A 23,107-nucleotide genomic window follows, 5' to 3' on the forward strand; every position below is an offset into this window, starting at 1 on the left:
GAGTGTTGTGTGATCGACGGATTTTTTTAAAGCTTTAAGAAAAATTTTATAGGACAATCATGCGATCAGCTATGATGTATGGCACAGAATGTTGAGCAATTAAGAAGCGTCATATAAATAAGCTAAGTGTAGTGGAGATGAGGATGTTGAGATGGATGCATGGCAAAACTAGGAAGGATAAAATAAGGAATGATCATATTAGAACTGATTTGTGAGTTGCTCTATTTCGAGATAAGCTACGAGACAGTCATTTGAGGTGGCATGGCCTTGTTCAATGGAGGCCTTCGCATGCTTGAATGTACTAAAAGAGCTAGGGACAGCCCTAAAATGACCCTAGGAGAAGTGGTGAGGAAAAACTTGCATAGCTTAGGTCTTGTTTCAAGTATGACATCGAATGGAGCTGATTGGAGGGAAAAGGTCCATGTAGCCGACCCTATTTAGTTGGAATAATGCTGAGTTGTTGTTGTTCTTGTTATGTTTTTTTTTTCTTTCTACTAATCTTATTAATTTTTTGTCTTTGCAAGGATCCATGTAGCCGACCTCATTTAGTTGGGATAAGACTGAGTTGTTGTTGTTGTTGTAAGCTTGATCCATTTCTCCAACTTGAGTTTTTTCCTTTTGAGTTAATAAGTTGTGAACATGCTTGTAGTGGCTTATGCCAAGTGAGGAAGGCTACTTGGAGGCTAAAGGTCTAGAGAAGACATGGAGGATCAAACAAGAATCAATTGTTCGTGAAGTTGATCTATTGAGCTCAAGGAAGGCATTTGATATGGTTTTACCAAGTTGATTTGGATTTTTATTTTCTCTATTATGCCTATCAATATGTAACTTTTTTCTCAAATTTATTCATCAGATAATAATTCTCAATTGAATGGTTTTACATTAGCTGAAAGTCTGAATTATGAATTATAGAGCGAAGATCTTACTGAGGCTCCCCACTCAACTAAGTCTTTTCCCAACTAAATGGGGTTAGATACAAGATTTTGTTCTACTGTTTGACTCTATTTAAGGCTATGTTGTCAAGCCTAGGCTATTCAAAAGAATTTCGGATAGTTTCTTATCAAAATTAGTTAAAAAAAGAGAGAACAGTGTATAGTTTCTTTGCTAGTGGGATTCCATGCTTGAATGTCCATCAAGAATTCAGGCAGAATTTGGTCCAAGGTCTGTTCAAGCTCCCATTTTATCCCCTTCTGCAACTGGTCTACCTGTATACCCAAACTTTATTTTCGATCCATTTTCCTTTCTGTTTGGGCCCATATTTATCTTTATATACATTTTTCGATATGTCTAGTTTGGGCTACATCAATTATGTGATTTAGGTCCTTGTTGTCTGCCCATACTTAAGCAACCAACCGTAGTTTCCTCTACTTTTCTTGGGTAAGAAATAAGTGTAGCATCCTCTACCTAGTGGTGCATCATCCTTCATGGTAGTGGGGAGTTTTTCACATTTGCATTTTCTTTTCCTTGCACAATCTATTCTATGGGCATGTGGAAAAGTTCATGGTGGCTAATTAACTTAACGGGAAGCAATTTTCTGTACGGGAGTGTGGCCTATGCCAGCACTCCCATATGTATCTCTCTCCTCCTTAAAACAAGGGGGCAGAGGTGTCTTTTCATATAGGGACGAGAGAGATAGACTCATGGGAGTGCTGGTGTAGGCCACACTCCCGGATAGAGATCTTTTCCCCTTAACTTGATTACTTTTATTATTGTGTACTTTGAGGAAAAGAAAAATAGAAGAAAAATCCCTAATTAGTTGTTGTTTTTCATCCTCATGGTTTCCAACGTGATAAACATAGTTATGCCACATCACAGCAGAGTCGGCATAATATTACTCATCCAAGGCTGAACATTTTAACATAAATGCCATGTCACACTCAGATATTATTCCTCACTCTGAGATTCCCATCTATTGTTACAATCTATCCTTATGTACAGCTGTATAACAAACTCTGTAAAAGTGATACATAAATACCAGACACTGGTAACGAATCAATCACTGATTCATTACCATTTCAACACCTCTCTATCCTACTCTCTTTATGGTATCAGAGCACATAACTTTCTAAAACCTCTCTTCTTCGTTAATGGCTTCCTCCTTGTCTCCCTTTCCTATTACTAGCCTTAGCAACCTGATCCCTGTTAAACTTGAAGGCCCTAATTACCTATTATGGAAGGAACAAATTGAATCCATATTTATTAGCTATGACCTTCTGGATCACATCGATGGCTCCCTCTCTGCTCCACCTGCAACAATAACATCTTCCTTAACAGAGGCCTTTGGTTCTGTTGTTACTACTTCAAAACCTAACCCTGAATATCAGACCTGGCGTAAAACTGATCATCTTGTTCGAGCCTGCATCAATGCTACTCTCCATGAATCCCTCTCTTCCCATATTCTTGGCTTACAAACTGCCAAAGAGGTGTGGGATTCTCTGGCCACCTTGTTTCATCAGCAATCTACTGCTCGACGCAACCTGCTACACAATGACCTACTTACCATTGTCAAAGGCACTTCTACTACAACTGAATACCTCACCAGGCTCAAGACTCTTACGGACTTCCTTGCTGCCATTGATGATAAGGTCAGAGACACTGACCTGGTCAGCTACACTCTCAATGGCCTAGGTCCAGAGTACTTCTACTTTGTCATAGCCATTGAGAATGCCTCTCCACCTATTACCTTCTCTGAGCTACGTGCTAAGCTTTTAACCCATGAACAATGTCTGCAACGAGGTTATGGCTAGATCTTTGCTCCAGTTCTACCAGACCTGCATTCTCAGACTGCTTTGCTTTCCATTGATTCCAACTACTCTCGTCATTTCAGAGGCAAACAAACCTCTCATTAGCCTTCCTTTAAGCCCAGATCACCATCACAGCCTCCCTTCGTCCTTCTAGTTATCAAAGGTCCCAATCCCAATCCTGGTTCTTAGAGATCCAATCCCAATCTTGCTGTCCCTTTCACCCAAAGGACTATGCCCTCTCCTACCCCACCTAATCCCTTTACCCAGTGGACTCTCTAATGCCAGATCTGTGCCAAAGTTGGTCATCCAGCTAGCAAGTGCTATTTTCGGTATGCTACAAATTGTAATAGTTCTCAGAATCCTCCACCATTTGCAGGTCTACACAACTATACTGCTGGATAATCTGGTCACTCTAGCCCTTTTCCTTCACCCAGTAAGGACTCCGATTAGGTGGATGATTCAGGATCCACTGCTCACATGACATTTGATCCAACTCTTCTTCAGCAGTCTACTGACTACAATGGATCTGAATAGGTTATTGTTGGGGATGGTAAGGCCTTAACCATTACTAAAACTGGTTTACCTTCTTTATCTACTCCTTCTTCTACTTTCCCATTGAATAATGTTCTTGTTGTTCCCCAGCTTTCCCGAAATCTACTATCTATTTCTAAACTAACTCATGATAATCATTGTTATGTTGTGTTTTATTCTTGGGGTTTTTGTGTTAAGGATCTCACCACAGGTCAAATTCTTCTCAAGGGAATGCTTAAGGATGACTTGTATCGCTTCCCAACTGCTAGGTATGCTCTTCCTCACACCCTTAAAGCACTTGTCAGTACCACTCCCTCCCACCTTCTCTGGTATCAACGGTTAGGCCATCCATCATCCAAGGTTCTTCAGCAACTGAAAATTGATAGGTCTCTTAGTTTTGGTCCTTCTGTTAAACTTGTTTGTGAGCCATGTTTACTTGGCAAGCATCATAAATTATCATTTCAAACTCTTGTAAGGAGCCTCACTTAACCATTAGAAATCATTCACTATGATCTTTGGGGCCCAACTCAAACCGTTTCAATTAATGGATTTCATTCCTATATCATTTTTGTTGATCAATTCAGTAGATACACTTGGCTTTATCCTATTCACTTCAAGTCCAATGCACTTCACTGCTTTCAACATTTTAAAACTATGGTAGAAAACAAGTTTTCCACTAAAATAAAGGGTTTTCAAAGTGATGGAGCTCTAGAATTAACAAGGGGTCAATTCAAAGCCTATTTGGATGATTGTGGTATTGTCTCTCGAATTTCTTGTCCCCACACACCTAAACAAAATGGGATTTCTGAAAGGAAACATAGACACATCACTAACATGGGTCTTACCTTAATATTTCAAGCACAGATGCCTAAGACCTACTAGTTGGAGGCTTTTAATACAGTAGTCTATCTCATTAACAGGCTGCCTACTCCTGTCCTACAAGGAAAGTCACCCTATGAGCTTCTCTTTCACAAACCTCCTACCTACTCTCACCTCAAGGTGTTCGGCTGCCATTGCTTTCCTTGTCTAAGACCATGTAGGCAAGATAAACTATCTCCAAAGTCCAAAGCATGTGTTCTTTTGGGGTATAGTGCTGTCCACAGTGGCTATAGGTGTCTTGATCCTATGAGTAGCAAAGTTTACATCTCTAGGCATGTTGTGTTCAATGAGACCCATTTCCCTTTTGCCACACCACTCACCTCCTCAGCCTCTACTTCACAACCATCCATCACTGTTTCTCTTCCCCTTGTTTCCTTACCATCTTCAATCCCCCCACGGGCTGCACCTAAACCACCACCATCACTATCCCCCTCACCACCACCTCATCACCACCAACTTCCCTCTTCCTCTTCCTCCTCACCACCTCCACCTCCACCACCGAGACATCCCATGATAACAAGGAGTCAAGATGGCACTCGTATAGCAAAAACCCCTGTTTCTCTTCTTACCACCAAGCACCCTATTCCTCATGCCTTTCTCACCTCCATTACCCCATCTATGTCTAAACCAACTACATACAAACAGGCTGCCAAAGACCCACGATGGATCTTTGCTATGGTCTACGACAAGCCCCCCGAGCTTGGTTTCATGAATTTAGCTCATTTCTTCTCCAATCTGGTTTTGTACAAAGCTCGGTTGACAGTTCTATGTTTGTTCATCATTCTGAACTTGGTATCTTTGTTCTTCTCCTTTACGTTGATGACATCATACTCACAGGTGACAACTCCTCTCCTCTTCATAAGTTTATTCAGAAACTCAGTACTGCCTTTGCTATGAGTGACCTTGGGGACCTGCACTATTTCTTGGGCATTGAAGCCACCAAGAATAACACTGATATTCACCTTACTCAAAAGAAATACAGTCTTGACTTGCTTCAAAGGACTGGAATGACTGGCTGCAAGCCATGTAACACTCCTGTGGCTGCTGGATCCAAATTATCTATCTCGGGAGGTGACACTCTGCCAAATCCCCATGACTATAGGCAAATTGTTGGTGCATTGCAATACTTAACTATCACCAGTCCAGACCTCTGTTATGCAGTGAATCAAGTGTGCCAATTAATGCACTCACCTAGTACAGAACATCTCCTTGCTGTTAAAAGAATTTTAAGGTACCTCAAACATACACTTGGGGCTAGTATTGTCATTAAGCCAAGCCCTATAAATCACATTCAAGCATACACGGATGCTGATTGGGCTGGCTGCCCTGACACTCGGCGTTCTACCTCTGGTTTTTGTGTGTATCTTGGCAACACATTGGTTTCTTGGTGCTCCAAAAAGCAACCTACAATCTCTAGAAGCAGCTCTGAAGCAGAGTACAAGGCTCTTGCAATCACTACAGCTGAAATGCTATGGCTCTCATACTTGTTATCCGATCTTAAAGTCTCACTCAAGCACCCTCTCCTCATCTACTGTGATAATATTTCAGTAACCCACATGGCAGCAAATCCTGTTCTCCATGCAAGGACTAAACACATAGAGGTGGACTATCACTTTGTCCGAGATTTGGTTCTCAACAACATATTGAAGGTGTAGTTTGTACGATCTCCTTCTGAAATAGCTAATATATTCACCAAGGGATCATCCTCTGCTGTCTTCAATTTTCACTGATCCAAACTTCTTTGGCTGCCACCCATCAGTTTGCAGGGGAATGATAAACACGGTTATGCCACATCACAGCAGAGTTAGCATAATATTACTCATCCAAGGCTGAACATTAAAACATAAATGCCATGTCACACTCGGATATTATTCCTCACTCTGAGATTCTTTTTTATTGTTACAATCTGTCCTTATGTATAGCTGTATAACAAACTCTATAAAAGTGATACATAAATGCAAGACACTGGTAACGAATCAATCACTGATTCATTACCATTTCAACACCTCTCTATCCTACTCTCTTTACAGTGTGTTTTGCCAAACTTTTTTGAACATGTTGAGGATCCTTACCCAAGATGACTTGGAACAGAGTGGTTGATTTGAGACTTAAACCCACATTCTCTTGGATCTGAAGTGAGAAACACATCTCCAGGTTGTTTACCCTATTGTTTTAGGTTCTTCTTATTATAGTACCTTTTTATAATGAGTTGGTTTTGTCTCATTTAAGATTTTTGTCTAAGAATTGTTTAAGTATCACATTCTCACTCAGATAATGAAAACTACTTGTCCCTGCTGGTGGTGGGGTGGAGAAGGGTTTAATCTAGTACCAAGACACCTCTCTATCCTACTCTCTTTACAGTGTGTTTTGCCAAACTTTTTTGAACATGTTGAGGATCCTTACCCAAGATGACTTGGAACAGAGTGGTTGATTTGAGACTTAAACCCACATTCTCTTGGATCTGAAGTGAGAAACACATCTCCAGGTTGTTTACCCTATTGTTTTAGGTTCTTCTTATTACATATGTAATAATTTTTTGTTTATTGAATCACAGTTCAAATGAAACAATTAGAATGCTGCAGAGCCACCAGGGTCAAGCCTCTAGTACCTTTTTATAATGAGTTGGTTTTGTCTCATTTAAGATTTTTGTCTAAGAATTGTTTAAGTATCACATTCTCACTCAGATAATGAAAACTACTTGTCCCTGCTGGTGGTGGGGTGGAGAAGGGTTTAATCTAGTACCAAGACACTGTGGTAGTAATTAGTATTTTCTGCTACCTTAAAAATATCATGTATCATTTTGAATTATAATTGGGTTCAAGAATTTTGCAAGTATCCCACATCTATTCTTTTGTTATGTGTGCAGAGCTAGGCCCATACACACTGGACTATACCTCAAGTGGTCGTTACATGGCAGTTGTTGGATGCAAGGGCCACCTGGCAATCATAGATATGAAAAACATGGGCCTAATTAAAGAGTTTCAAGTTTGATTTTGTCCTAGAGATATGACCAGAGCTCCTTCATGATATTTCTTTTTCAAAAATTAATACCAGTTATGGTTGAAAAAGATGTACTATACTAAATCAATAGTCTGTTAAATTGTTAATGGGTCAAGCATACAAGTAATTTAGTTATTGCAAAACACGCATGAAATATGTTTTCTGAAACTTAAATAAAATATTGATGGTCCATGGATTGTCCCCATCCTTCTCAAATGCTCCTAATAATCTAACCTTCCATCAATTGCATTCTGTTGTCTATTAAATAGTTCTTGGGCCTGGTCTTCACCTGAGTCCAAATTGTTTGACATCAGAGTCTGATACCTGATTGATGATCATTGGAAGCAGTGGACCGGGTCATTGTTACTCAATAGTGTGCTGTTGCATGGCCCTTACCACTGTCATAATGCTGCGTCCAATCACTATTCTTTGAAGTTTGACCTTTGAAGACACTGAAAAGGTTCTGTGTTCCTTATAAACAACAGAGCAGACTGCTAACTGAGCTTTTTCTCTACAGGAATCTCTGTTCTACCAAAAATTCTTATATGCTCGTGGGTTTTAAATTTTCCCAAGCATTTCTTGTTTGTGAAAGCTAGAATTCCTCAATAATTACAATTGCTATGTTGAAAAACTATGAATTAAATCTCGAGTTTAATGTTGAAGTTGGTTACTGCAACTAGCATTTTAGACTTAAATTACTTCTTTCTGGGTATCTATGTAGAAATATGGCGTTTTATACCTGAACTTTGTTTAATTCATTCTATATATTGTTGGATATTCATTATTGTTACACCTATCAGCATGATTCATGAATGTGCTGTCTCATTTCTGGTGGAGGCAAAGATCTAGAGTTTTTATGATCCTTAAGAAAACCAAGATTTTCCCTTTGCCTGATGCAGAGTTCTCTCTTTTCTTAAGAAAGAGAGGGATAGCGAGGCAGGGAGAGAGAGATATTATGTGTGTGAAACATAAGCCAACCCCAAGAAGTTGAGGCAAGGCTTTTTGAGTTGGGCTGGATGTGTAAATGAAGTAAATGCAATTAGAAGAAAAAGAAGAGTTTCTTAAGGACTATATTTAGTTGTGTTCATTATTATTATTTCCGTTCCTTTCACTAAAGGTTCTTAGATGTATTCTATAAATCCCACGTTTGAGTTGATGATGGATCTTATACTTTCTTATGCATTGGGTTCTTTCAGGTTAGGGAAACAGTTCGCGATATTGTTTTCTTACACAATGAGCTATTCTTTGCTGCCGTGCAGAAAAAGTAAGGTCCTTCTCTGTTAATAGTGGAAGAGGTTCTTAGACCATAAAGATCATTGTTTGCTTGCAAATTAATAGTTCTATGACAATAAGAAAAAATGTTAATGTCAAAAGATTGTCAATGGGTGCGATCCACATGAGCAGACATAAGTCCCACCACATGATTTGGTAAATAATAACCTCATGTTACAATCTACCCTGTAGTCAGAATGCAGTTGAGAATGTTATGTATTGGGCATGGTATGACCGTTGTATTGAACAGTTCAACATATTGCCTAACAGAATTTATGTCATTGGTTAGATAGCAAGGACGGTTGGTGGGACTGTCTTCCTTCACTAGATGATATTGACCCTTTATTTTGACTGAGTGTACTGATCCTCATATAGAAATCTTCAGTACTTTCTGGTTAGAAATGTGTTGTCTCCCTTGAGTATAAAAGTAAAGATAAACACATTTAGTCATAGTTATCATGGCGTCCAGGCGATCCAAGACGTTGAGGGAGTCTGAACGCATGGTGCACCAACAAGGCACCTGCCTAGGCAACATTAATTGTCAAGGCACCTGGACGCCAAGGTGTCGCCTAGGTGACCAAGGCGCCTTGACAACTATGCATGTAGTTGCTAAGCTCTCCCAATAATTACTTGACCATATCATGTTACTGATAATCATCCCAATACTTGTTGAATCCCAAAGAGTTAACAAGTTAGTTTCCGTGCTGATTCAGGCATCCAGGGGTTGTCTAACTTGATTCAAGATACTTAGAAGTAAAGAATTAAGGAAATTTAAATTATGGTTTAGCAAAAACAATTTGAAGGTTGGGACAAAAAATGGGATAGGAAATTAGGCTTGTAATTCAGGGAAGGAAATTGGAGTTAAAAAACTTTGAAGGCAAAATAATGAGCACAGTAGGGTTGAGAATAATAGAAATCACGAGACATACAAGAATGAAGTGGGAAAAAAAGAAAAAATGGTGATTGATTTTCATAGGAATTAACCTGTAGAGGTCATGTTATCCTCAAAGATTCCAAGGATACATCACGAACAACAATAGTAGTCCACCTTCAAAATCTGAGAACTCCTCAGAAACTAATTTCCCCCCTCTTAACCGATGGCGTTTCCTTTTCTAAATAAATGTTTAAATAATAGGGGACGGGATATCCATTTAGCTGTAATACTTGCTCGGTGACATTATGTTGGATTCTACCTAAATTGTGACTTAAAGGGATAAAATGTAGTTGACCTAAACTAAAAATTTAGTAGACAAAAATCCAGTTATAAACTGATACTGTTTTGGTGTTTGGCTGTAATGCTTTCAAATCAGTTTGAATTTATGAGGTGTTGGCATCATTAGTTATTGTTGGCTGAAAAGAACCTTCAGATGACACCAAACAACAAAATCACCCAAAATTTATCAGTCTTGACCATTGTTAAAACTGGAACAGCAAAAAACTTGTTCGATACAGCTTGTTTAAAATGGCTCAGAATTTGAATGGGGCGGTAAAAAATACAATCAAACATTCAAAGCATAGAAAAAAAAGGGACCGTATGAGTTTTAAACGTTTAGATTTGGAAAATACGGGACCAAAATAAATATAATATACACAAATGTGGGGCCAACTCATGTCTTATTAGTGAACTATTAATATTTGATGTATGTGCCATAGACCTATGTATTTAAATTATTTTTTTTTAATGAGAATCAAGATTTCAGTTTTTTTTTTTTTTTTGGTTTTGTGTCATTTTTTTGCACTGAAAAAAAAACATAAGTTGCATTTTAAATTCGCTTAAAATAGATTCTATTTAATTTAATTTAATTTTTTTTACGTTTTTTGCCATATTTTTAGGATCAATATGGTAGACAGGAATATTTATCAGGGGGTGGCAAAAAAAACAGCATTTAAAACACGCTTTAACTATGGTCTTGACAATAGTATATTGGTCTGGGGGAGAATGATGGAAAGAGTATGCAGACAGACAATTCAAATTCTCAATATAAAGTACAAGCCAATCAAAACTAAGTCCAAGGATTAAACCGATGTTACACATCCATAATTAAATTGACATACGCTGAAATCCAAATACACAAAATTAGTATGCCCCAAATCACACAAGACCTTTGATACCCAAACTAATAAAACAGAAAAAATTGGCATCATTGTCCTAATATAGAAATACCGGAGAAGACTTGTTGCCCATCTTCTCCCCCCTCCTACTCCCTTCCTTTTTTTTTAATGCTCTTCAATCCACGGTGATCTTGCTCCACACATTTTATTATTATTTTTTTTTCATCATGTATCTTCAAAAACAAACCAGTTGAATTTTGTTGCAGAAAAAACTCTTGGAATGTAATTGAAATTAGCATGAATACTGTAGGACTGATCATATGACACATGTAGCTTCATAAATTCATCGTATTATTTGTTTGGGATAGGGATGTAAATGGATATTCGTAAATCTGTATTCGATCATCGTTCGTATCCGTTTAGGAGAATCCGAATTCATCCGAAAATACGAATATGATAATCCCCCTATCCGATCGATTATTATCCGATTCGTTTAGCAGTCCGACGATAATAAAATATCTGAAATATAACTCTGTGTTTGTCTATCCTTTTAAGTTACCTTATTGGATTTTGTTATCTTATTTTTATAAGGTTGTTATTAATGTAACAAGGGTATGTTACATTTGAAAAAATAACAAAATTATGAAAAGACCAATATGTAATAAGTAATGAGACATTGAAGGATCAATTGGGTGGGGCAATTTAGACATTACATTTTCTATTATTAAAATCTCTTTATTATATTCTAAATTGATATTTAAAAGGCATTTATGTCTTTTCACAGCATACTCCATCTCTCTCAACGGAAACATAATCGTCTACCACCTAAATCGCCGCTGCAACCATCGTCTTCTCTCTCTTGCTTGGTGCCCAACCTCACACAATAGTAGCAGGTAAGCCCCTTCCGATTTCGTTCCTCTATTTCTTCTATAATCTGAAACTTAATCGTCCTCTGTGATGCCCTAATCGCAGTGCTCTAACTGGGTTCCTTTTCTTATGCCCTTCTTCTTGGTTCCTGCAAGTACACATTTGCAATCCACTAAAGAGGGCTTTATTTCTACAGTTATCTCTGAGAGGGATCTGTTGGGTAATTGTATTACAATTCCTTACAAATAATTGAAACAACACGAATTGCAATACAATAGATTAAGCAAGTAGAAACTAGGCTTGACCTTTGGCTGAAACGAGAAGACCAAAGCTTGAATTTGATGTAGAACCACACCCGCAACAACTTGAACAAACTTGAGGTTGAGTCACACTTGTGGTGCTGCCTTTAAGGTAATTGATGCCTCCTACGCCAAGGAGTGTTCGCACCACTACCCCAAGATAAAACAACCTCCAACTAGAAGATGAAGGAGTCCTTCTAGTCCCTTGAAGGAGCCAAGAGCTTCAACACAGCAACCCTCTAACACACTTAGAAGAAAAAAGAGAGAGAGAGAATAATACTCCTAGTGATTGCTAAGTATGGGCATGAACATGTATCCAAAGATGTCTCTTACAAAGCAATTGGTTGGGTTTATATAGGCCCAAGACCAATCCTTGCATTCCCTTGGAATTCTCAAGAATAACCATCCACTTATGACCAAATTGAAGAATAAGATTTATGGGCACGAATATGGACATGAATTGGAGGTTAATTCCAAATTCATGGTCATTCCCCACTAAGGGTCATGAATGACCTTAAAATTCATTCATTCTCCACTAAGACCATAAAGGCCTTAAAACCCCATAAAATGGTCATTCTCCACTAAGGACCATAAAGGCTTTAATACCCATAAAGGAGAGACATCACCTATGGCCATGAATTGAGAAATCAATCTCATTCAATATCCTTGACCCACCTTCCCACTCATGATAGTGACCATGAATAGACTTTAGGATACCCATAGAATGTTACAACCTTTGAAATTACTTCTTTGATCACATGGGTCCCACACCATAACAAAGCAATCAAAAATTTTGAAACTTAAAATAAAATAAAATATATTTTAAATCGAACAATCCCCCACAAGTTTCAAAAGGACACGAGACACACATCTTGTATGAATTAGACACTATAGGACACATCGTTGTAGGTGTCTTCCGGACTTGAACCTACACTAGGTCTAATGAACCGCGCTACGAGTAGAGGTGGAGTCGAGACTCCTTGAACCTTTTCTCATTGGTGTAGCTGACCGTCCCATCAACCATATCCCATAGGTCGACTCTTGTGCTACCCATCATAAAATCACTTTGGACTTTTGAACCGGCCATATCCCTTATCTTGAACTCATGAATGTTTTAGAGAACTCGCCTATAAGTTCTCATCGGCGGCGCCACACCCCTACATTCACTTAGGTTAGTCCCTAGTGTGCACCACAATGACACCCCCACATTTCCGGGATTAGACTAATTAAGAGCTTTACCGCTCAACCTCTTTCTTTGTGGTAGTACTACTTTCACCATCTCTGACTTGGAATGAATATTTATACAAGTAGTAGTACAAAACCGGTCAACTAGTGATTTCGTTTGTACCCCTTGAACCTAATTCGGCATTTAGCCTCTTCACATAGGTAGGGTGTCCATCACATGACCTATGGATTAGGCATTAACCCCATTCTGTAGATGCATTACACAAGTTCTTGACAGACATAGGCTTTGTGAACATGTCAGCTTGGTTACTTCGACTTCATATAATCGATAGCTATCATTCCTTCATCTATGTCTTGTCTCACAAGGTTGTGTCCGAGGCGTATGTGCCTCCTCTTACCATTGTATATCCGGTTCTTGGCTAGATGTATAGCCGCTTGGTTATCACAATGTAGTGATACCGATGGTGTCGGTTTTGCTACAATGGAATACCCGCCATTAAATTTCTAAGCCATTCGGCTTCGTTCTGCCTTTTCCAAGGCGGCTATGAACTCGACTTCCATGGTAGAGTCTGTCCCACAAGATTGCTTTGTGGACTTCCATGAGATTGCACGCTTTGCTAGTGTAAACACATATCCACTAGTAGCTAAGGACTCGTTTGTATCCGAAATCTAATTTGCATCACAATAACCTTCCAAAACTGCTGGTTTACCACTATAGTGTAAACTATAGTTTATAGTGCCTTTTAGGTACCTTAATAACCTATCAAGCTGCGCTCCAATGTTCCTTACTTGGATTGTGAGTATGTTGACTTAACTTTCCTACCCAGGGAAATATCTAGACGCGTACAATTCATTAGATATGTGACCGAACCAATAATTTGAGCATATCTTTTTTGATTCCTTTGGTTCACCTAGGTTCCTTTTCAAGTGACACCCCATATCAAAAGGTGTTTTAACCATTTGAAACTTCATGGTACCCATACCTTTTAAGTATATTTTCTGCATATCGGGCTTGGGATAATGAAATATGATTTCTTTGCTTGGTGATTTTGATCCCAAGGATCATATCACCTCTCCTAAGTCTTTTGTGTCGAAACTAGACATCAAAAGTTTCTTAGCTTGATTAACCATTTCCAAGTTTGTTCCTATTATGAGCATATCATCTACATATAGTAGTATGAATACACCCCTACCACCATGAAACCTGCTATATAAGCATCTTTCAGCGTCATTTACAACGAATCCATTTGAAATTAGAACCTTGTCCAATTTTTCATGCCATTGCTTCGGTGCTTGCTTCAATCCATATAAGGATTTTGAAGTTTGCAAACCTTTCGCTCTTGGCCAATTACAACACAACCTTCGGTTGCTTTATGTAAATTTCCTCCTCTAAGTCCCCATTAAGAAATGCCATTTTCACATCCATTTGATGGATGACCAGGTTATATATTGATGTCATTGCCAACATAACCCTTATCGTGGCAATTCTAGACACGGGCAAATGTGTCAAAGTAATCAATATTAGGCTTTTGCCTAAAACCTTTGACAACAAGTCGGCCTTGAAGCGATCAAGTGACCCATCACTTTTTAATTTCTTTCGAAATATCCACTTGGTTTCCAAAGTTTTGGAGCCGAATGGTAAATCCACCAATTCCCAAGTGTTACTCGCCAAGATTGAATCTAGTTCACTCTTGATTGCCTCTTTCCAAAAGACGGCATCCAGTGATGTAATAGCCTCTATGTATGTAAGAGGATCCTTGTCTACTAAATAGCCTCTATGATTCACTCTTGTTCCTCTATTTCTTCTATAATCTGAAACTTAATCGTCCTCTGTGATGCCCTAATCGCAGTGCTCTAACTGGGTTCCTTTTCTTATGCCCTTCTTCTTGGTTCCTACAAGTACACATTTGCAATCCACTAAAGAGGACTTATTTCTACAGTTATCTCTGAGAGGGATCTGTTGGGTAATTGTATTACAATTCCTTACAAATAATTGAAACAACACGAATTGCAATACAATAGATTAAGCAGTAGAAACTAGGCTTGACCTTTGGCTGAAACGAGAAGACCAAAGCTTGAATTTGATGTAGAACCACACCCGCAACAACTTGAACAAGCTTGAGGTTGAGTCACACTTGTGGTGCTGCCTTTAAGGTAATTGATGCCTCCCTACGCCAAGGAGTGTTCGGCACCACTACCCCAAGATAAAACAACCTCCAACTAGAAGATGAAGCAGTCCTTCTAGTCCCTTGAAGGAGCCAAGAGCTTCAACACGGCAACCCTCTAACACACTTAGAAGAAAAAAGAGAGAGAGAGAATAATACTCCTAGTGATTGCTAAGTATGGGCATGAACATGTATCCAAAGATGTCTCTTACAAAGCAATTGGTTGGGTTTATATAGGCCCAAGACCAATCCTTGCATTCCCTTGGAATTCTCAAGAATAACCATCCACTTATGACCAAATTGAAGAATAAGATTTATGGGCATGAATATGGACATGAATTGGAGGTTAATTCCAAATTCATGGTCATTCCCCACTAAGGGTCATGAATGACCTTAAAATTCATTCATTCTCCACTAAGACCATAAAGGCCTTAAAACCCCATAAAATGGTCATTCTCCACTAAGGACCATAAATGCCTTAATACCCATAAAGGGAGAGACATCACCTATGGCCATGAATTGAGAAATCAATCTCATTCAATATCCTTGACCCACCTTCCCACTCATGATAGTGACCATGAATAGACTTTAGGGTACCCATAGAATGTTACAACCTTTGGAATTACTTCTTTGATCACATGGGTCCCACACCATAACAAAGCAATCAAAAAATTTTGAAACTTAAAATAAAATAAAATATATTTTAAATCGAACAGGATCTCGAGTTTGCCAAGGATATAGTTGACAGGGAAAGCGATTTCCTCTCTAACGCCCATTAATTAACTTGGCCAAAGTCGAAAGACTGAAAATTCCGTTGGTTGGAAATGTCCATTTTGGTCTATCCAGTATCACGATTTACAGGGTGGATGTTCCTTGTTCGTATGTTAAGCCTGGTGATACTGGTATTACAATTTTTGCTTCTGGTGCTACTGCGAATTGAGTATGAATTGCTGGGCTTGTACTTACAATTTCTACATATACTAGACTTTTGTATTTTTTTATATGTCCTTTCTGGTTGAATTTGAAGTTTGAGGATTTCTATAGTTCAAATTAGCATGTTTGATGCACAATAATGTACCTAAATAAACTTTCAGAAGAGCTGTAATGGAAAAAATTCTCAGCGAAGAGACAATTGTAACAACTATGCCACTCCATTGGGGAGAAAAAAAGATGTCTACTGGTGTTTAATATTTGCAGAGATTTATATGCTCAAAACAAAGTTCTTATCAATTTATGAAGGCATTGATTTTCTTTCTTTTGCAACTTTTCTTGTTTGTATTGTATTTTACGAAAAACATGGACTCAACAAACTCTAAATATTTCTGAACTCCTTGGTATGGAACTTGAATGGTATTCATTAAATTTATCATTGCCAAATCTCCTGTTGGGGACAATGAATATCAGTCCTGTGAATTGACAGCATTGATCTCCCCTCCCCCCTTTCTACTCATTGTATGTTTGCTTGAAAATTTGCAGTTTCTTTTCAAATCGTTTCACTTAATTTTCTCTTTTTAGGCATTTGTGCTTTCAGAATATGAGACCCTTCCATCTCAGTTAAAGAGCTATGCCATTTTGGAAGAGAGAGAGAAATTTAGAGGACAGAAATTTCAGCAATGTCTAATAGGATTTTCTATAGGTGGTGGAAGCAATGTCAGCTTAAGTAGCTTGATTTTCATAGGATGTTATAATCAACAAATGGAGCAATGGCATCCATTCAAGGATGATGATACATATACTTGTGAGCAAATAGATGCAACATCCCATAGGAAGATATGGATGGTGTCCTTTCCTCAATCCAGGTGAGGCTGGAATAAGAGGTATATCAGAACCATTGAAGCCAAGTAATGTTATGCTATTCAGGGCCAATGCAGGGGGTAGCAGACTCAACTAAAGCATAACTTAAAAGCATGGGTAACCGGACCAGAACTTGCAAAGAGAATGTATAACCACTTATTTTGAGCCGTGATTTTGGTAGGGGGCAAAGTGGATGGATGAGGTAGCAAGAATTTCTTTGCATTTGATAAACTTAATCAGATGTACTTGATCCATAGCTTTTGTCATGAACATTGCATTGTTGGGTGGTGATTCAGTGTCGGACGAACTTGCAAAAGCCAAAGAACAAGGAAACACTAACTTTACACCAATTCAAAAATTCCCCTTATAATTTAGTTCTATCTTGATTTAATGGAGTTGGAGTAGCACTCCCTCCTAATAACAATGGCACTCCACTTGAGGTAAGTATTGGAAGTAGCAATTGTAAAATTTCCAAGAAATGGGCAAGAAAACAATGGAGAAAAAATCATATTTCTTTGGATTTTTTTTAACAAATTGGGAAAGATAGAATACTAATGGAAGGCAACAGAGTGGCTCTTCTAGGATTTGGTTCCATAGTCCAGGGATGTATTGAAGCTGCAAATGTACTCATCTCCCGCGACATAACCATCACAGTTGCTGATGCTAGGTTCTGCAAACCTCATGATACAGAGCTAATAAGAAATCTGGCTAATGAGCATGCGATCCTGATTACAGCGGAGGAAGGTTCTATTGGAGGATTTGGATCTCATGTGTCTCACTTTCTAAGCTTGAATGAACTTCTAGATGGACATCTCAAGGTAATATCCCTTCACAATACTCTCAAATTCTTTGAGTCAATCCTAGTTACTATTTTCTTAGTTTCTATTTTCAGTTTAATAGTTTCTATTTTCTTTTAACTTGAGGTGCAAGCATAGCCCTCTATATATTGTAAAGGCTTTGTAGAAGTCTCCCCACGATTTGAATAGTTGAATGAAAACAAAATTCTTGGAAGCAAAAGATTCTCTTGTCCAATGGTTGTGACATGAAGGGCTGGGAGGCCTGGCTGAGAGAGCCAAAATCCTAGGGCTAATAAGAGCCTGGTGGTGAGAGCTGAATCCTCCTATCCCTTTCCCTCTTCTTATCCTATCTTCTCTTCCTGTCCTACTCAATTTCCCTTGCTGTGTTCATGATTGCGACTGCTGCAACTGATCACTACTGAAGCCTAGAAGCTGTTCTCCAAGCAAGACTTAACTGCTGTTGTTGGTCATCAACAGAGAAGGATCAAACCACACTCCTGCAGATCTGTTTTGTACCCTGCTGCCTGCAGCAATCGAACCAGTTTGAGCCTTGTTCCAGTAGAGCTTTGGGTTATTGAATCACACCAAGAAGGAGCCCACTTGATCCCAGTTCCAGCCCAGTCTGCTGGCTGGATTGTTCCACAGCCTTAACCTTCTTATTTCATCACCAACTCAGATCTTCTTTGCTGTCCATCAGAACTGAACTAAACTTGCAGCAAAGCTTCATCCCACCTAGGCCTACACTTGATCCTCCTTGGAGCCCAAACACAGTGAAGTTTTGCAAGTTATTGTTTCTTTGTTTACCTTCTAATTCTGATTTGCTTCCATTAGTGATGATCTGCTGCAACTTTTATCGATCCTACTGTAGAGTGGTTCTTAGCTGAACCCTTTCTACATTATGGAGTCTCCATCTAAAGACAGTTGGTCTGCATCTGGTTGGTGGGTTAGCCTATAATCTTATGGACGCATTTGTTGTTCATATATCAAGGACTGGTAAGGTTTTGCATGGGAAGTTGATTCTCAAAGTGCATTTTTTGAATAAAACCTTAATTTTGGGCTAACAACATTGGGATATGGAAATACCTTGGGATTGTCTTAATACAACAGCTAAGAAATTACCCATTTCTTGCTGCCAATTTTAATCTGAGCAAATAGTATATGGAAACCATATTAGTGATAGATTATTATTATGACTAGTTATATGTTCATCTTTACATGCTTTTATAAAGAAGGCTCAAGGAGCATTCAGATAGGCAAGACCATATTAATCATTTTGTTCTTATTCAATCAAAACCGCACTCATGTACTTCCTTCTATGTGAGTCTTTAGCTTAAATAGGTAGAGCACTTGGGGATTCCCCAAGAGATGGTGGTTCGAATCCACCAAGACTCATTGAATTTTCTTATGTTCAACCTTTTTTTTTATCCATTCAGGTCGGGTTATATCTAAATTTGTATTCCATTTGGGTCGGGCATTTGGATCATTCCCCTTGTGGACACATCAATGCATGTGATAAGTGGCAAAATAAATAAAAATGGACATTGAATATTTTGGAATTTGATCTTTGTTTGATTTATCAATTTCATCTCCTTATGTTGTAATGTTAACAATTTTGATCAAGGGATCTTCCCATATGTTGGCCAGTGGACTTTACAATTAATATTTTGTTATTTCTGCTGGCCAAATGCTTTTAAATTTGTTTTAAATAATGCTGTTATACATTCTACCCAAAAAAACAAAAATCATGCTGTTATACAGGCCATTTTTTTCCATCCCATAGGAAATGAACATTGTGAGTTCTGAACTTGGGTCTTCCAACCTGACATTTAACGGTCTTGAATTCTAGTTCTTAACTCATATAGGTAATACCCTGTTTTAGAGCTAGTTTCTCCATTCTAGTTCATAATAATAACTCTCTCAAATCTGCTCAAATGGATCTGAAATTTTGTGGATTAACTTCTGTTATAACATTCTCTTAATTTCTATTCTAATCTCTTTATCCTGCTTTCCTAGTAGAATCAAGTCTGTACCATTGCCTCCCGATTTCAACTTCGAAATTCTGTGAGATTTTTCCAGCTGATAACCTAGGGTGATATGATCATTCGACCTGAATATAAGGACCATCAGTACATTCCTCTTTTAATTATTGATCCATAGTTCCATTCTGAACTTTTCTTATTGTTCTCTAATTTTATTCTGCAAGTTTCTACTTTCTCTATTATTCTCATCCATTTTGCTGCTCCAATCCTTTGATCCTTTTTTTAAGAGTTGGGACTTGAGAGACCAGATTTGCATTAATGGGACAAGTCGATAAGATGACAACTGATCTCCCTTCACCACTTGAGCAAATGATATTTCTATTATGAATAAGGATGATTTGATCAAATTTATAATATTTGGTGATCTTGGTCAAACCTGTGTTTTTTTTTTGTCAATCATGCAATGTGTGGTCAACTTTGGCCAAATTGAAGAAAATTAGGCATATTTAGATAAAGTTTTGACATCTTGGTCGAAGTTGTGTAAATAGGACAATTAGTAAAGATTTTGATGAAATTAGGAGAATTTTGTCAAATTTGTCAAAGGATTTTACTCCTCTCAATTTCAAGATCCATTATTTCTTGTTATTTCCCCCTCCAGAGTGCGACAGGTGGCGGACTTAAATCTAACGGCTCTAAATCATTCTCTTAATTTGAATAATGAACTAACTATGATTACTCCAACCCAGAGTCTAACCCGGGTCAAGTTTAACCAAACCAATGGTAGACCCATGGTTAACACAAACCGATAGATTCAACCCTAATCTCATCGCCTCTCCCTCTCTCTTCTATTGCCCTCATTGAGAAAAGCAGCCGCTGGAAGCCAGGAGCTGCAATTTCGCCGGAGCCCACCTCTTCTTGCCGCTCTCGAGACCGAATCTTCAATGCTGTTAATCTCATCGCCTCTCTCTTCTATTGCCCTCATTGTGAGACGAAGCCCAACCGAGGAGGAGAAGCTGCCGCTGCAACTTCAGGCGACGAGCTGCAACTTCGCCGCTGCCACCAACTTCTTGCCGCTGCGACTCTAGGCGACGGAGCAACGAACTTCTTCAGGTAACTTCAGGCAATGTCGTGGTTTTTTTTTAGTTTTATGAACACAAGTTTTAAAAAATACAGATCTATTGAATTTGTAGAATCAAAGGATAAAATAGAGAAATTTTCCAAGTTTTAAAAATCAGTTTTTGATCTCTGATTTTTGGTTTAAAATCATTAAAAAATTGTTTCTGTTCAATAGTTGACACATCTGAAACTTCACTGGAAGTCTCAGAATGAGAATCCGATGCTTCAGCAGACTCATGCTCAATTCCATTTGCAATAGGAAGAGTCCCATTTTCCCAAAACTGTTCTCTGATTTTTAAAACTTGGGTGTTCATAAAAAATATTGCTTCAGTTTTTGATCTCTGTATGTTCAACTTTGAGCAAAATTGTTGGGAATCAGGTTTTGTAAGAGTGATTTGCTTACTGAGGTTGAAGGAAGTTGGTTCTCATTATTAATTTACGGAAGATAGCATTGGTTTAAGGTTCTGGGTAGCTTTGCACCCCACTCCAACCCCCCCCCCCCCCCACACACACACACAAAAAAGAAGCAAAGAGAAGAAATTGTCCTAGGATATTGTGGTGTAGATTTGGCAACGTGAAGTACAAGCCTAATGCAATTGTCCAGGCTATAGGAGCTAAGGACCTCCAGGATGACGAACTGTAAGCTGGGCTGCACTTGTGGCACAACACTTTGTGTTGTTCCAGTGCATTTCAATTCTACATACAAACATGTAATTGTTCTATATTTTCTCAAGTCAAGCTTAGTCTACTCAAATCCTTTGACAGGGTTTTTATGCCAAAATCTAAAAAAGCGTTTGATAGGTATTGTAACCTCTGCTATAGATTTATGGAAATGTTAAGTATTATGTTAAGATCTTTTGCCTTGTGGATTAGTCCTGCTGAATGTTCTTCTCTATGGTGCTCTGTTACATTTGGAATACTGGAGAGATGAGATTAATGGCATTTTGTGCAGCATCCCATTCAGCCGATTAATGGAATTTTGTACCTATAAAAAGATCTTAGTGGAAGTGCATGCATAACCATATCGGATTTTAATCCTAAAAGTGGGATTAGATCCACATAGAAACATCCGTTCTTTCTCTGATTTTTTTTTGTTTGTTGGTAGAACCGTTCTTTCTCTGATTAATGCTTCAAATCATGAGACACTGAATGATAGTATGTATTCAGGAATCTAGCCTATCTGTTTGTTCTGATTCTTGGGTTCCTCTTTTGTGTGTGGCTATGGGAATACAGGTGTTGTCGGTGATGGTAATGGCTTTACTTATTTATATACTACTTTTCCTAGAGCCTAGAACACCTAAGCATTGCAGGTTTACACAATGAAAATCTCAGTACATGAAGTGATTTTACTCTTAGTGGATGTGTTTGTGGCAGACTTGCAGTTGTGTAAATTCGATAGATCAGTTGGTTTATGATTTTCTCATGAGGTCCCAATTTGAACACTTCTACATATCAACACCTTCCACATTTCAAGGAGCTGCACCAATTAAAGGACTTCAAAGAAGATATAGTTCCCTACATCTTCTTTTCATGCTGCCTTTTCAAAGATAATTTGATAGATATGAACTGTGATTTTCTCATGAGGTCCCAATTTGGTTCGATGCTTGTTTCCCTTTTGCGATTACCTTGGTTCTGTGATAAAGCCTTAGTTTTATTTTTGTTTTCTGATTTTTGCTGCGATATCTTGGTTCTGTGATTTTTGTTTCGATTCTTGTTTCCATGCTGCGATTATCTTGGTTCTATGATAAAGCCTTAGTTTTATCTATTTGTTTCTTGCTGCGATTCCCTTGGTTCTATGATAAAGCCCTAGTTTAATCCTTTTGTTTATTGTGATTTTTTACCCACCTACATTGCCAGAAGCTGCCACTGTTCTCCAATTAGGTTCTTGGAATACTTCCAAGTGTTGTTTTCACACTGTCACCGTTCTTGCAATTACATGTTTTTTTGTTTAAGGTGAGTCCTTAGCTCAAAATGGAAGAGCACCTGGGGATTACCCAGGGTATGATGGTTCGAATCCATCAGGGCTCAAAAATTTTCTGGGCCAGTAGCTTGTTGTTGCTACTATATGTATTCTATCTAGCTTAATTTTAAGTTGAGTTAATATGTGGAATTGTAAAATGAAGACTTTTCTGTATGATGCAATGTTGTGGTACTGTAGGTAACTCAGGGTGTCTCTTTCTTGCATATGTTGGACTGAATTAATGTAATGAAAAACATAATCATGGGAACCACATTGTTTATTTGGCATTATCTTGAAATCTTTTTCTGTTTGGTTCTGTATTTGGTTTCTTTAAGAATCGTTATGACATCATTTTGTCCTAGTACTTGGTGTAGGAGTTACTGCTGTGTAGACCGATACTGCCATACATATACATGTTAGAGCAATCCCAACTAAATACATATACAGGCTTAAAAAGGTAGCTGTGA

At 38.3% G+C, this 23,107-nt stretch overlaps 1 protein-coding gene and 1 long non-coding RNA gene across 2 annotated transcripts; both read left to right on the top strand.

The window, feature by feature from the left end:
• Positions 1 to 585: 585 nt before the first annotated feature.
• Positions 586 to 8,570, top strand: LOC122640848 (probable U3 small nucleolar RNA-associated protein 7). Its single transcript, XM_043834106.1, has 3 exons — positions 586 to 782; positions 7,021 to 7,139; positions 8,351 to 8,570. Exons 1-3 carry the CDS (start codon positions 656 to 658, stop codon positions 8,420 to 8,422), a joined length of 318 nt encoding a protein of 105 aa, XP_043690041.1. The 5' UTR covers positions 586 to 655; the 3' UTR covers positions 8,423 to 8,570.
• Positions 8,571 to 11,474: 2,904 nt separating this feature from the next.
• LOC122640000 lies at positions 11,475 to 15,734 on the top strand. The gene is made up of 3 exons (XR_006329612.1): positions 11,475 to 11,560; positions 14,553 to 14,556; positions 15,720 to 15,734. It is a non-coding gene; the product is annotated as an uncharacterized LOC122640000 (long non-coding RNA).
• Positions 15,735 to 23,107: the final 7,373 nt, after the last annotated feature.

The sequence above is a fragment of the Telopea speciosissima genome, chromosome 9 (assembly GCF_018873765.1).
Source record: "Telopea speciosissima isolate NSW1024214 ecotype Mountain lineage chromosome 9, Tspe_v1, whole genome shotgun sequence".
Lineage (NCBI taxonomy): Eukaryota > Viridiplantae > Streptophyta > Magnoliopsida > Proteales > Proteaceae > Telopea > Telopea speciosissima.